This window comes from Herpailurus yagouaroundi, unplaced genomic scaffold, assembly GCF_014898765.1.
Source record: "Herpailurus yagouaroundi ecotype Mexico unplaced genomic scaffold, PumYag 186, whole genome shotgun sequence".
NCBI lineage: Eukaryota > Metazoa > Chordata > Mammalia > Carnivora > Felidae > Herpailurus > Herpailurus yagouaroundi.
Window position 1 is genome coordinate 6,958,521 of NW_024412417.1, and position 15,756 is coordinate 6,974,276.

A 15,756-nucleotide genomic window follows, 5' to 3' on the forward strand; every position below is an offset into this window, starting at 1 on the left:
TAGTGGTTATAGAGTTCTTAAGAGTAGCAAGAGAGGACGAATCTCAATGTCAAACATTTTAAAAGTTTCTGCTCACATTATGTTTCTGTTCTGTTGGCCAAAGCGAGTCACATGACCAGGACCACTGTTTGCTCTGAGAGCATAGGTATGAGGTAAGAATCATTGCAGCCATTTTACAACTAGTCTACCCTGTGGGTAGACACTATGAAATAACTACACTGAAAAATGTTTAAGACATAGAAGGAGAAAATAAAACATGAAAAAATGAAACTATCAAAAAACAGGAAAATATGGGGGGGGACAAAAATGTTTCTATAAATGAGGAATAGGTTTATAGAAATGAGAATTGGTGTTATTACAAGGTTTTGTTACTGTAAATACACATTTCATATGTATAAAAATTGTTTTCTTTAGATCACCTTTATTGCCTATTAATATTTTTTGTGAATTGTGATTACCATTGTAGGACACTGACTGTATAGCTTTGCACTGTCATTAACAAAAGATGAAGTTAAATCTGGGTGTGTGATTTATCACATTATTTTTAAGCATAGGGGCTTGAACATTGGACATTGGACATCAGGCAGTTATATATATTACTGTGGTATAATTATCCTGTTTCATGTTTGTTTCCCCATTACTGGGTGCTCCCTGAAGACAGTGGCTGTGTGCCATCTTTTATTTCCAGAGCTTGGCATTGACTCTAGCGTGTAGTAAGTGGATGCTGAATGTTGAATTGGTTGGATTGGTTAGTGAAGACATTGGAGCAACCCTTTGGGATCTGCTTTTAGGTTTCCTAGTCTTGTAAGTGGCATCTTTCTGGGGCTTTGGATCATCGTTCAAAGTGGAGAAGTCCTACATGTGTTATCTGCAGACAGGTACATGGTAAAGGTAGGGAAGAAGCAGGAGATGGATGGATTGGGAAAGATTTGGGTTGTGGTGGTTAATATTTTCAGAAGGATAAATTTGAGAATTCACACTCACCATTGAATTGATTACACTATATAAAGTAGTAAATTCCTGTCATTATATATACCCTGCATTATTTTTTAGTAGTAGTATTACCACCTGGCCTATATCCCTCCCATCTCTCTCAAAAGCCAGGAACCTTGGGGTGCCTGGGTGGCTCAGTCAGTTAAGTGTCTGACTTTGGCTCAGGTCATGATCTCATGGGTTTGAGCCCCGCATCAAGTTTTGTGCTGACAACTCAGAGCTTGGAATCTGCTTCAGATTCTGTGTCTCCCTCTCTCTGCCCCTCCCCAGCTCATTATCTATCACTCTCTCAAAAATAAGTAAACATTAAAAAAATTTTTTTTTGTTTTAATTAAAAAAAAAAGAAATGCCAGGGACCTTGTCTCCACCCCTCCTTTAAATTTTTTTTCTGTATTAGGGCACCTGGGTGGCTCACTCATTTAAGCATCCTGACTCTTCATTTTGGCTCAGGTCATGATCTCATGGTTCATGGGATTGAGCCCCATGTCAGGCTCTGCACAGACAGCATGGAGTCTGCTTGGGATTCTCTCTCTTCCTGTCTCTCTGCCTCACCCCCACTTGCTCTCAAGTTCTTTCTCACTCTCTCAAAATAAATTTAAAAATGAAAATAAAACTTAAAATTTTTTTTCCATATTTTCAGCATTCAAAATAGTTCCTGGCACTTAGTAGGTGCTTATTTTTTTGAATTCATCAATGAAACAAATGCTGATATAGAAATTCAAGTATACAATACATGATTGGTTGCCTGCTGTTTCAGAGTTGACATAAATCATTGATCTAAATAGTACACTTACCTTTTCAGTGTGTAAATCTTTATGTTTCTTTACAGAAGGCAAGCTCCAGTTGCAGCTGTGTTTGCAGGGAGTCCACAGTTAATGGGTGCGATTAAATTATGCACGGGATGGATGGTGACCAGCTTACCTCTTTACAATGATGATGATCTTCTCAAGAGAAATGAAAATGTAAGGCATTTTAGATTACACATTTAAATCTTTTAAACATCCCTCTTCTATTTTAGTATAGCTCTGTAATGATGCATGTGTTCCTGGTTAGCTAGGAAAATCCAAACAATTTTAGAAAGAGTTGATTATTAGCTTTAGTCTTTGAAAAGCTGTGTAATGTATTTAACCAAGAGGAGAGCCAAAATTAAAATACTAAGTTCTTTATTTTATGAATGGTATTGATAAGTTTCTAGGAGAAACATTTAATTTTCCACAAAGTTTCAAGGGAACTCATATGTAATATTTCACAAAGAGAAACATTCTTTGGAAAATACGATTGTTCTCAATCAAATTACCGAAGGCAGGCAGACTGTCAGTGAATGTCTTGATACACTTTGTATTTCCAAGCTAAAGTTCTGTCTCACTGTGGTTTATTTTTCAGTATGGGCTGTTATTAATAACTTAGTATAACATTACAATATCTAATAATACAATAGAATGTATTATTTTGACTGGTCCAGATGTAAATGTTAACTTCATATCTGGAAGCAGTGACCAACTGAACCTAAATTCCAAATATTCTGTTTTTCAGTTTGAGAGAATTTTATGTAGTTTTTAAGTATGCTGTAAGCTAAGGAGGTAATATAGCAATATAGAATTTAAACTGTAAGAAGACGACTCTGGAATTAGAATACCTGGATTCAAATGCTACTCCTGCCATGTGCTAGCTCTGTGACCTTGAACAAGTTTGTTTTCCTTTTTTTTAAAGATTATTTTTTAAGTTTTTATTTAAATTCCAGTTAGTTAACATACGGTATAATGTTAGTTTAAAGTGTACAATGTAGTGATTCAACACTTCTGATCTCTACACCTATCTTGGGGCTCAAACTTAAAACCCTGAGATCAAGAGTCATATGCTTTACCAACTGAGCCAGCCAGGACCCACCCCCCCCTTTTTTTTTGTATTTCCACAATTCCTGTTTTATTTAAAAAAATTTTTTTTTAATGTTTATTCATTTCTGAGAACAGAGAGAGACAGAGCATGAGTGGGGGAGGGGCAGAGAAAGAAGGAGACACAGAATCTGAAGCAGGCTCCAGGCTCTGAACTGTCAGCGCAGTCCCCCATGCAGGGCTCGAACTCACACACCATGAGATCATGACCTAAGCACCTAAGCTGATGTCAGATGTTTAACCGACTGAGTCACCCAGGCACCCCACACAATGCCTTTTTTAAAAAATTGAGGTATAGATGTGCCTGAGTGGTTGAGTCAGTTAAGTGTCTGACTCAGCTCAGGCCATGATTTCACAGTTTGTAAGTTCAGGCCCCACATTGGACTCTCTGTCAGCACAGAGCTACTTCAGATCCTCTGTCCCCCTCTCTCCATGCCCCTCCCCTGCTCTCTCACTCTCTCTCAAAATAAAAAAACCTTAAAAAATATGATTAAAAAATTTTTACAATAAATAAATAATAAATAATTGAGGTGTAATTGACATATAACATTATATTAATTTCATGTGTACGATGTAATGATTTGATATTTGTATATATTACAAATTGATTACCACATTAAGTCCAGTTAACATCCATCAACATACATAGCTATAAAAAATTTTTTCTCATGATGAGAACTTTTAAGATCTACTTTCTTAGCACCTTTTAAATGTGCAGTACGGTGTTACTAACTATGTCACTATGCTCTACATTAGGTCTCTATGACATACATTTTATAACTGGAAGTTTGTAGCTTTTGACTCCCTTCACCCATTTTACCCACCTCCCACCCCCACCTCTGGCAACCACCAGTCTGTTCTCTGTATCTGTGAGTTTGGTTGGTTTTGGTTTTGCTTTCAGATTCCACATATAAGTGAGATCCTACAGTATTTGTCCTTCTGTGTGACTTACTTCACTTAGTATAATATCCTCAAGGTCCATCCATGTTTTGTGTGTGTGTGTGTGTGTGTGTGTGTGTGTGTGTGTGTGTGTGTGTTTAAGCTTTATTTATTTAAGTACTAATCTCTACACCCAGTCTGGGGCCCGGATTCATACCCCCAAGATCAAGAGACACATGTTCTGACTGAGCCAGCGAGGCATCCCAAGGTCATCCATATTGTTGCAAATGGCAAGATTTCATTCTTTCTTATGGCTGAATAATTTCCTATTTATAAATACACACACACACATATACTACATTTTATCTATTCATCCACTGATGGACATTCAGGTTGTTTCCATATGTTGGCTTTTATAAATAATGCTGCAGTAAACATGGATGTGCATATATCTCTTTGAATTAGTGTTTCCATTTCCTTTGGATAAATACCCAGAAGTGGAATTTTTGGATGATATGGTAGTTTCATTTTTAAGTTTTTGATGAACACTTCATACTGTTTTCCACAGTGGCTGTATCACTTTACCTTCCCATCCCCAGTACGAGGGTTCCCTTTTCTCCACATTCTCGCCAGCATTTCTCATTTCTTGCCTTTTTGATAGTACCCATTCTAACAGCTGTGAGGTGATATCTCTTTATGGTTTTGATTTGCATCTCTGTGATGATGAATGATGTTGAGCACCTTTCATGTACCTGTTTGCCATCTGTATGTCTATTTTGGAACAATGTCTATTTAGATATTTTGCCCACTTTTTAATCAGATTTTTTTTTCTCCCATTCAGTAGGTTGCCTCTTCATTTTGTTGATGGTTTTCTTTGCTGTGCAGAAGTTTTTTAGTTTGATGTAGTCCCACTTGTTTATTTTTGCTTTTGTTGCCTCCACTTTTGCTGTCAAATCCGAAAAAATAATCACCAAGACCATTATCAAAGAGCTTATCACCTGTGTTTTCTTCTAGAAGTTTTATGGTTTCAGGTCTTACATTCAAGTCTTTAATCCATGTGAGTTAAGTTTTGTGTGTGCTGTACAATAGTAGTTCAGTTTCATTCTTTTGCGTGTGGCTGTGCAGTTTTCCAACATCATTTATTGAAGAGATTGTCCTTTTCCCATTGTATTGTTTTGACTCCTCTGTTGTAAATTAATTGACCGTGTACGTGTGGGTTTATTTCTGGGCTGTTTTGTTCCACTGATCTATGTATCTGTTTTTGTTTTTAACGGTTATTTATTTATTTTGAGAGAGGATGGGGGAGGGGTAGAGGGAGAGAGAACCCTAAGCAGCCTCTGCACTGTCAGCACAGTCAGTTTCATGAATTGTGAGATCATGACCTGAGCTGAGATCAAGAGTTGGACACTTAACCGACTCAGCCACCCAGGTGCCCCATATGTCTGTTTTTATCCTGATACCATACTATTTGGATTACTATAGCTTTGTAATATAGTTTGTAGTTAGGAAGCATGATTCTTCCAGCTTTGTTTTTTCTCAAGATTGCTCTGACTATTCAGGGTCTTTTGTGGTTCTATACAGATTCTAGGATTGTTTGTTCTATTTCTATGAAAAATGCCATTGGAATTTTGATAGGAATCGCACTGAATCTGTAGATGGCTTTAAGTGGTATGGATGTTTTAACATTCTTCCAGTTCATGAGCACAGAGTATCTTTCCTTTTATTTGTGTTTTCTTTAATTTCTTTAATTTTGAGCAAACTTCTGAATCTGGTTATTATAATAAGTTCTTATCTTCTGGTTGGTTGTGAGTTGGGATGCTTAAATGAGTGAGCCACCCAGGTGCCCTAATACAGAAAAAAAATTTTAAAGGTGGGGTGGAGACACGGTCCCTGGCATTTCTTTTTTTTAATTAAAAAAAAAATTTTTTTTTAATGTTTACTTATTTTTGAGAGAGGGATAGATAATGAGCCGGGGAGGGGCAGAGAGAGGGAGACACAGAATCTGAAGCAGGTTCCAAGCTCTGAGCTGTCAGTACAAAACCTGATGTGGGGCTCGAACCCACTAGCTGTGAGATCATGACCTGAGCCAAAGTCAGATGCTTAACTTACTGAGCCACCCAGCCTCCCCTAGAAGTATTTTTTTTTTAATGCCCCATGAGTGTGTTACAGCTTCTTAAAATTTAAAGTAAGTAAAAAATGTATGTGAAAAACAATAAATAGATACAGGCTGGATAGAAATATTTCCATTGAAACCTATTTAGCAATTAAATGAGATAATGCACTATGCCTGAAACATAGTAAGACTTAAATATTAGTTATTATGTTCTGATTTACTATTAAATTGTATATGCACACACATAGAAACATAGAAAGTACAAAGAGGAGCACAAAAGCAGGAATAATTGGGGCACCTGTCTGGCTCAGTCTGTAGAACATGTGACTCTTGACCTCAGGGTCGTGAGGTCAAGCTCCACATTGGGCATGGAGCCTTCTTTAAAAAAAAAAAAAAAAAAAAAAGGCAGGAACAATCCATTCTGCCTCTACAAATCCAAGTCTTCATAAAAGGCATTGGCTTGATCTGGGCTTTGAAGGACTAGTAGAAACATGGTTGGAAAAAGAATGCATTGATTCCAGGATGAAAAATGACATGAGCCATGAAATTTGTATAGCCATGAAACTAAAAAAATAAACTAGGGCCAAATTCTAAAGGACCTGGAATGTCGTGCTGAAGAATTTAGACTTACCCTTGAGGCATTTGGGAGTTATCAGAGACCTTTAATAAACCTGGGAATGGAATGCTTAGATCTGTTTTAGAGTTAATTATGGTCACAGCAGAAAGAACAGATTGAAGCAGGGGAGAGGTCAGAGATGAGGAGATCCATCTGGGTGTGATTTACTTGAGAGACAACAGCTGCCTTTGTCTAGTATTTGCTGCATTTTGAAAAGGTACAGTCGCCTAGAATGTAGATGTATATAGCATATTCCTGAACTTTTTTTTTTAGTTTTTTTGTTGTCTTATGATTGGTCTTTTCCTAATACAGAATTTCAGAATCACTTATAATTAGGTCAGACTTTTAATTAGGTTCTAGTTAAATTTAAACATTTTAGAGTTTTATGTTTTATGTGATTTAACTATGAGAATAGGAACCATGTTTCTTTTCAAAACTTTGTCTTTCTCTTTGGTATCTAGTGCACAGCAAGTACTGACTGAATAAATTTGTTGTTAAACTGAAATTCAAATCAGACTCCATAAATGAGACCATATCATTTGAATTGCATTCTATCTACAATTCATGACCTGTGACTAATCTTTGTATAATTCCTAGGCCAGGAATTCTCAAACCTGAGACTATTATGCTCCTAAGGGACATTTGGCAATGTCTGGGGACATATTGATTGTCACAACTGTAGGAGGAATTCTTCAGGCATCTAGTGGGTAGGAACCAGGAATACTGCTGAACATCCAGCACTACACAGAACAGTCATCCTCTGTCCCAACAAAGAATTCTCTAGCCCAAAATGTCAATAGTACTTAGATCGAGAAACCCTGTGTTGTTGCCATTGCATAGAAGTGGTTTTCTTGTGTGTATGTTTAAAAAATGTTTATTTATTTATTTTGTGAGAGAGAGAGAGAGGGAGAGAGAGAGAGATTATGGGGGGGGAGGGGCAGAGAGAGGGAGAAAGAGAATCCCAAGCAGGCTCCATGCTGTCTGCACAGAACCCAATGTGGGGCTCTACCTCACAAACCATGAGATCATGACCTAAGCTGAAATCAAGCAGACGCTTAACCAACTGAACCACCCAGGCGCCCCAGAAGTATTTTTTTTTTAATGCCCCATGAGTGTGTTACAGCTTCTTAAAATTTAAAAGTAAGTAAAAAATGTATGTGGAAAACAATAAATAGATATAAGCTGGATAGAAATATTTCCATTGAAACCTATTTAGCAAAGAGAAGTGTTTATTAACATTCTGTGTACCACAGAATATCAGTAAGTACCTCTATCATGTTGGTGGACATTGGACCTGAAGGTGCTGGAATGACAGAAATCATAACATGTAGGAGGTGGCTGCTGAGTATCAAATAGGTTGGGATCTTGTCCAATCTAGATATCAAATCTCAGTATTTCCAGGACAAATAGCATGTGATACTTTTGGCCTAACATGTGTGATTCTCTTATTTTGTATTTTGTAGCAAGAGCTAGCCCAATGTTAGCATCTCAGAAAAACTGAACAAGCTTATTATTTAATAAGATCCAGAACTTATTATCTTATAAGTTCAGCAAAATTGTAATGGAAAATACCATGGAATCAAGACAGGAGTTTTAAGCATTCTTGTTTATTTAGTATTTTGTAACAGTGATCAAACTATGTTTAACCTTGCTAACTTTATTTCATGTATAAGTGAGTATAAAATACACTGTATGTGGTATAAGATTAAAGGAACTATTATAATTCAATAATAAAAAGACAAGTCAGTTAAGAAATGGGCAAAGCCCATTGCTAAGTGAAATAAGTCAGATAAAGACAAATACTCTGATTATCATTTACATATGGAATCTAAACAAGCCAAACTCATAGAGAGTAGAGTGGTGGTTACCAGGGGCTAGAGGGTAGGGGAAGGAGGAGTTGTTGGTCAAAGTGTACAAACTTTCAGTCATGAGATGAATAAGTTCTGGGGATCTGATGTTACAGTATGGTGATTCTAGTTAATAATACTATATTACATACTTGAAAGTTGCTGAGAGAGTAAATCTTACATGTTCTCACCAGAAAAAAGAAATGGTAATTATGTGACACAGTGGAGGTGGCAGCTAATGTTGTAATGGTAATCATTTTGCAATATTTAAGTGTGTCAAATCCACAGGTTGTACACCTTAAACTTGCACAACATTGTATGTCACTTATATTTCAATAAAGCTGGGGGGAAATGGCCAAAGGACTTGAATGGACATTTCTCCAGAGAAGATATTCAGTGGCAAGTGAATGAATTATGAATATAAGCTTCCTAAGGGCAGGAATCAAGGCTTAGTGAATATCTTTATTTTCCATAGATAGTGCTTTATACCAAATAATAGTAGATGCTCGATGTGTAGTTTCAAATAATACATTTTAAATGTTTTGACATCACTGTTTTAATTATATTCTTCCAGATCTATCAAATCTATTCAAAGCGATCTGCTGAAGATATTTATAAAATACTGACATCCTACAAGGCTAATTACCTAATTGTAGAGGATGCTATCTGCAATGAGGTGGGAACCATGAGAGGCTGTAGGGTTAAAGATTTATTAGACATTGCAAATGGCCACGTAAGTAATCATTTGAAAAGTTAAATCTTTTTGACAAAAATGGCTTTTTAATTTAGCTTAATCTTACTCTTTTTAAAGTTTATTTTTTTATTTTGAGAGAGAGAGCAAGCACGCCCAAGCGGGGGAGGGGCAGACAAAATCCCAAGCAGGTTTCACGCCATCAGCGCAGAGCCCAATGCAGGGCTCAAACTCACAAACTGTGAGATCGTGACCTGACACTTTTTAATATGGTGTTTCATACCTTTTGACAGGTGGTTTGCGAAGAAGGTGACAAGTTGACCTATTCAAAATATGGGCGATTTTGTCATGAAGTCAAAATTAACTATTCTCCATATGTGAATTACTTCACTAGAGTATACTGGAACAGATCCTACTTTGTATATAAAATCAACACTGTGATATCCTTTCAGTCTTGAAAATAGCAGAGTCTTCATTTCAAAGACCTATCACTTGAAGTAAAATGTGATTTTCTTCTACTTACATGGTGTCTTTTGGAAATCAGAGGATGGACATTTGAAATGTTGCTGCTGCTTTTCCCCTCCTGCTGTTAACTGGATCCAGAGTTCTGCAAGAATAGAACATCAAGCATTACTGTCCTTTGGTAAAATGTCAAATCTGCCACAATATTCCAGTCAGGTGTTTTCCTTATCATTACATGGTCTTTGAATACTTTATCTTTTCAATTATTATAAAATTGCCCTCATAAATCTTCATTCTGTCATAGGTCTTGAATTTGAATATGTTCAAGGTCAGAGTATATTTCTCAGACATAACATTTAATAAATATACCATTTAATGTCATAATTATAGACTAGAAGGAAAGAACTCTTCTTACCCTTGAGGCAGTTTCTGAAGGTATTTCATGGTTTATAATAGAATTGAAATATTACAATAAAAATTAATTTAAATGTTAGCTGAAAATATGTGACATTTAAATTAAAATGTGTAAATTGTGTAAAGGAACATGATTTTGAAGGATATATATAAAGATATATCCAGATTTTCCATGATACTGCTCTCCTCACCTGCTGCTTATATAAATGTGCACTTTCTTAGTAATATAGAGGACATAATATTGCATTTTATTATTTTATGACTATTAAGTGGTTAGCCTTTTTCACTTATACCCATAAATTTAATACCAATTTAATCATGATAAAACAGTGTAACTGTTGTTACCTAAATATTTTTGAAACATTTAAAAGAATGTTGTTCAGGTTTTTAAAGGGGTAGAATGGGTATACAGTCTATTCACATATTTTCTACTGACGTATTAAATAAAAAATTAAGTCTTTATCAGAATGAGAATATTCTGATATTAATAACTAAAATGACAACACTAAAACGAACAATTTCCTGAGATGGGGCAGAGGCTATTAAACATACTTCTGCATGCAGATATGTTTACCATAAAGCACAAATGCTGTTATTTATGAAACTGTAGTACAGTCTTCAACATTAAGAACAAAATGACAATTCTAATAAAATTCACAACACAGTTTCACAGTCTAAATGCTGCGTTCCTTTAGGTTAAATGTTTTCGTATTTTTAATCACTTATTAAAAGAAATTCTTAAATGATTCATTGGGGCATACAAAGAGATTCAGGATAGATGTATCATTTTAATAAGATGGGATGCATGTTTAGTTTTACCTTATGCATATGTTTAGTGAATAGATTTTTAAAATTTTCACTTGTTAGAGTGTTGTAAAAATTGCAGTTTCAGTACTCTGAATTACTACTTTAGAAGGGAGCATCTTTTCATTATCCTTATTTTCGGGTATATATATGTGGGGCTTTTTTTTTTTAAGTGCAAAAGCACATGCACTCTTAGACTAGCTTGAGGATGCTTTCCTTTTTTAGAGCTTCAGAATTAATTGTTTGATGGCAGTGTCATATATCTGGTGTACTAGTTTTATTTGGTTCTCATTTCATGCTTTTATATAATTTTTAACAATTAACATATTTCAAGGCAGGGCATTTCAGGTTCTCTGCACGTCTTAATAGTGAGTCATTAGTATTGAACTTCAAGCCTTATGAAAATATTACTGTGGTTACCTAAGTACACAGCAAAGGGTCACCTGGTAGTCCTTGTGATTAGAGCATGTAAAGCAATGTAACTTCAGGGTTAGCTTGCATATGTTGAAAGGGAAATAGAATAACCTATGTAGCGTGAAATATTTAATTGAATTTGTGTTGATTTATATTATCAAATATGCTGAGTTCATTTTGATGTGTGTTTTTTGACTTTGTTTTGGCTTTTGACATAAACATATTCGTGAGTTGCTTTTGCTTCTGCCAAAGCAAATTTATTTATTTCTTAAATAAAATTGATTTGGAGAAGCTTTTAATTTAATTTTTTAAATGATAAGTTGTTCATTCAGCATCAGTTGAAAAGGAAAATGTGAGCTTTATTATAGAAGTAATAATATTGGATACAAGAGATTAGCTTCTATTTTAATTATAGTTAAAACAGTAGTAGTAGGAAACTTTGAGGAACATTTTATTAATTTCCTTGCTTATTTGTAGGGTAAAAACTGGTTAAAAGTTCTGTAAGTAATTCCATTTGGGTAACTTACAGTTGTTAGATTTTCATAGGTTATAAAAACCTATGAAAGGAGCAAAGTTTACGGTTTTAGGATGAAAGGAATTTCTCAAAGAAATACAAAACATACTTTGCCCTTGATGTTGCAAAACCATGGAAATAAGTGCCTTAACTTCTTTATTTCTCTTTACTTTTTATTTTCAAAAAATATTATCTACTTTTTTCTATAATTTGGTATCTGTTTCCTCATCATTAAGCACAGAGAAAAACTCCTCACTAGGCTATTTTTAGTATTGACTTTAATTCGTTAATAAGCAAATCTTTGGTAAGGGTAGCGAGGGGATTTTTTTGCCTGCTGAATTAATTTATCTAGCTTCCCAAATGCCAAACAGTCTAACAAATAAAACTTAATTGATATGGTTTATGATATTGACTCTGTGCTGGTTTATATTTTTTCCCACTTTGGCATCTTGGTGCTTTTTGTTAGGCTGGTGGGGTTTTACAGCCTAGGAAGTATGCATTATACTTTAGAACTAACTGTTTTCTTCATTACTTTTTGTGTATATGGACAGCATATTTTTTCAGAACATTAACCCAAACTGCACATAGCCTCAATGTTGGGTCACTCTTCCACACACTCCAGATTGGTTTAAGGAAAAGCAGAAATGGAGGTCAAAGTGTGTTACAAGTTGGGGCTGGAAACTAGGCTTTAAAAAAATAGGTTCTTAATTTCTTGAAGGGCACAGTGATAGCCATCTTACTAAAACTGTTTTGTTTTTGAGAAATCAACTGTTTTTTCGCCCTGTTTTTGAACTGTTAAAGCATTTTATTGCCTTTAGTGGATAGATAAAAAGTAGTGCCTCTCTTTATAAAATTGATGGGGTTTCTAAAAGTTGTATGTAGGTCAATCTTTTTGGTAGATTTATTTTAAATGCATGAATATTTAAACATCACGTGTTATGAATTATTCTGTATATTTAAGAACTTTTTGTAAAGCAAATAACTACTTCCTGTACATCTCAATATATTCTCACTTCAATTGTCCACTTTTTAAATATATGGTCTCTATTGTTGCTATTTGCTAATAGTTTCAGATCCCAATATGTATTAAAATTACAACTTTGAAAAGTTGCAAGTAAAGTTAAACAATTCTTATTGAAATAATGGCTCGTTATTAGCTTTTTGAATGTTTAGAGTTAACACTTTAAGTAAAATTAGATGTGAAAATTGCAAAGAATATATTTAACTCAACTATTTTCCATCTATTAAGGTTTCTAAAATTATACTTGTTTTCTGTAATAAAAAAGGGGCATTGAAGAATCAGATTTGCTGAATTTAGCATAAAGTCATCTTTGAATCACTTGTTTATGTCTCTTAGAATTTGCAAAATTTTAATCTTGGCTTCTGTAATCCTATGTGCAGTTCTATAAGAGATACACTAAACATCTGACCACTGTATTTAGTGGAATAATGGTATCAGATAGAAACATGCATTCCAAACTTATAGTTTGAAATATCTCATAAACAACTTTTTAATATTTTAAGTGAATAGCTTTGTACAGCTATTTAGCAAAGATGAATACAGCTGCTTTTATGTATGTTGACTTCTGAGTCATAGTACCTATAACAATGTATACCAGATTAAATGTGTTCCTCTTGTAACTGTTACATCTTTCCAAAAGAATAAAAGTTAATTTCAGTAAATAGAAATCCTTTAAAAGAGTTGGGTTATAAACTAGTTTACTTCAGATTTTGTAACATTAAATATACTTTTATCAAGAATGAAATTATTTATTTCATGCTTAATTACACTCCTTGTTTTGTTTCTATAATAAAACTCTTTTTAGAATTTTAAGTTGTCTCTTATTTCTATCTTTTTTGTTGTAGCTTTATTGGGATGTAATTTATGTACCACACAGTTCACCCATTTAAAGTGTATAATTGATCAGTTTTTAGTATTGAATTATGCAATTATCGCCACAGTTTTAGAATATTTTTATTACCTCAGAAACCCCAAACCTTTTGGCTATCACCCCTAACCACTCTATTCTTAGGCAATCCTTAGTAATATACGTTCTGTCTCTATATTTGCACATTCTGGACATTTCACATGGATGGATATACCACATTTTGTTCATACGTTCATCGGTTGTTGGACACATTTGGGTTTCCACTTTTTGGCTATTATGAACAATACTGTGAACACTCGTGTAAAAATTTGGGGGTGGATATATGTTTTCATTTTTCTTGAGTATATGTCTGGGAGAATTTCTGGGTTCTATTAGAACTATAGTGAGGAACTGTCAGAGTGATTTTCAAAATGGCCGTACCAGTTTAACCATCCCTCCAATAATGTGTGAGATTTCCAATTTCTTCCTATCCTTTTCAGCACTTGCTTATTACCTTGCTTCTTGATTGTAGCCATCCTACTTGATGTGAAGTGGTATATTATTGTGGTTTTAACCCACATTTCCATCATGGCTAATGAAGTTGAGCATATTTTCATGTGCTTACTGGCTATATGTATATTTTCTTTGGAGTAATGTTCATTCAGATTCTTTGCCCATTTTTAAATTGGGTTGTCTTTATTATTGAATTGTAAAGGTCTTTATATATTCTAGATATAAATTCCTCATAAGATAGATGATTTGGAAATATTTCCTTACATTCAGTGGGTTTACCTCACTTCCTTGATAGTGTCCTTTGAAGCACAAATGCTTTTAATTTTGATAACATTGTTAAATCACATTTGATACTGATAAAGCATTTTTACTATGATGTGTTTGAAGTAGCTCTTGCATGTATCCTACTTGGAGTTTGTTGAGCTTCTTGGTTGTATACATTAAGAATTTCCTTGGGGCGCCTGGGTGGCTCAGTCGGTTGAGCGTCCGACTTCGGCTCAGGTCATGATCTCACAGTCTGTGAGTTCGAGCCCCGCGTCGGGCTCTGTGCTGACCGCTCAGAGCCTGGAGCCTGTTTCAGATTCTGGGACTCCCTCTCTCTCTGCCCCTCCCCCACTTGCATTCTGTCTCTCTCTGTCTCAAAAATAAATAAACACTTAAAAAATTTTTTTAAAAAGAATTTCCTTTAAATCAAGTTTGGAACTTATTGTATTCCTATTATACCTGTATTGGTGTGTTTAATAATGACCCACATTTCTTTGAGGTTCTGTTCAGTTGTGTGGTTTTTCTTTTTTTTTTTTTCATTTTTTTCTCTTTGCTCTTTGAATTGCATAATCTCTATCAAGGTACCTACAAGTCTGCTAATTCTGTCAATTCAAATCTGCTTTTGAACCTTTCTGAATTTCCATTTGTGTGTATAATTTCCATCTCTATTGATATTCTCTGTTTACAGTAACAGTGGATGTTGGTTTCCCTACCCCCTAATCCCCCATCCCCTGGAGCCAGTTCTTATAGTTGGTTTGGTGTTTTCCTTGGTGTTGGATGGACTATTTTAGTGATGTCTGTTTCCTACACATCATGGGGCCTCTGATGTTGGTCCTCGGACAACACTGCCTTGATTATACGTAGTCACCCTGACAGTGGTTTTAGCAGGGATCCATACTGTCTCTTTCCTTGATGTTTATTCAGTTGTGAAACTTCACTAATTCTCCTCTGATTGTTCTATTGTTGAAAACAATACCCTGGGGCATAAATTATGCCACAACCTGATCTAATTAAATCCTGTCTACTTTGAAGGAGTAATGGGGAGGGTGGTCAATGATTGTGGTTTGTTCTAATGCCAGGAAGGCTGTTTGCTGTCTCTCTCTCTCCTTGCCTCTGGTAAACTATGTGATCTGATTTAGCTTGTATCTTTTATGAAACTACCAGCTTCTTAACTGCTTTCCACCAAAATCTGTTGTTTTGAGTACCCTTAGGCTTGAACTTCCCTACACCCTGTTTCACATAAAGTGCATTCCTTTGGGGATAGCTGTGGAGTTCTCTGTTTTACATCCTGGTTTTCTCCGTGGGCAAAAACCCCTAAGCCACAGCTCTGTAGCTGGTAGTGTAGACAGAATTATGGATCTGTGTGGTACTCCTACTTTAGGAGCAAGCCTCTGGGTGGGGATGATAGGCTCTCTGGTCTTGACTCCCAATTTGGAAACCACTCTACATGTTAGCTGGGATGAGAATGACTA

At 35.2% G+C, this 15,756-nt stretch overlaps 1 protein-coding gene across 6 annotated transcripts in view; it reads left to right on the forward strand.

Moving 5' to 3' along the window:
- Positions 1-13,473, forward strand: part of DPY19L4 (dpy-19 like 4) — a 68,791-nt gene extending 55,318 nt beyond the window's left edge. For all 6 annotated transcript variants that reach the window (XM_040494007.1, XM_040494008.1, XM_040494009.1 and 3 more), the window contains 3 exons: positions 1,823-1,955; positions 8,915-9,073; positions 9,325-13,473. In XM_040494007.1, coding sequence (XP_040349941.1) covers positions 1,823-1,955; positions 8,915-9,073; positions 9,325-9,489 — 457 coding nt within the window. In that variant the 3' untranslated portion in view covers positions 9,490-13,473. The remainder of the gene's footprint in view (positions 1-1,822; positions 1,956-8,914; positions 9,074-9,324) is intronic.
- Positions 13,474-15,756: the final 2,283 nt, after the last annotated feature.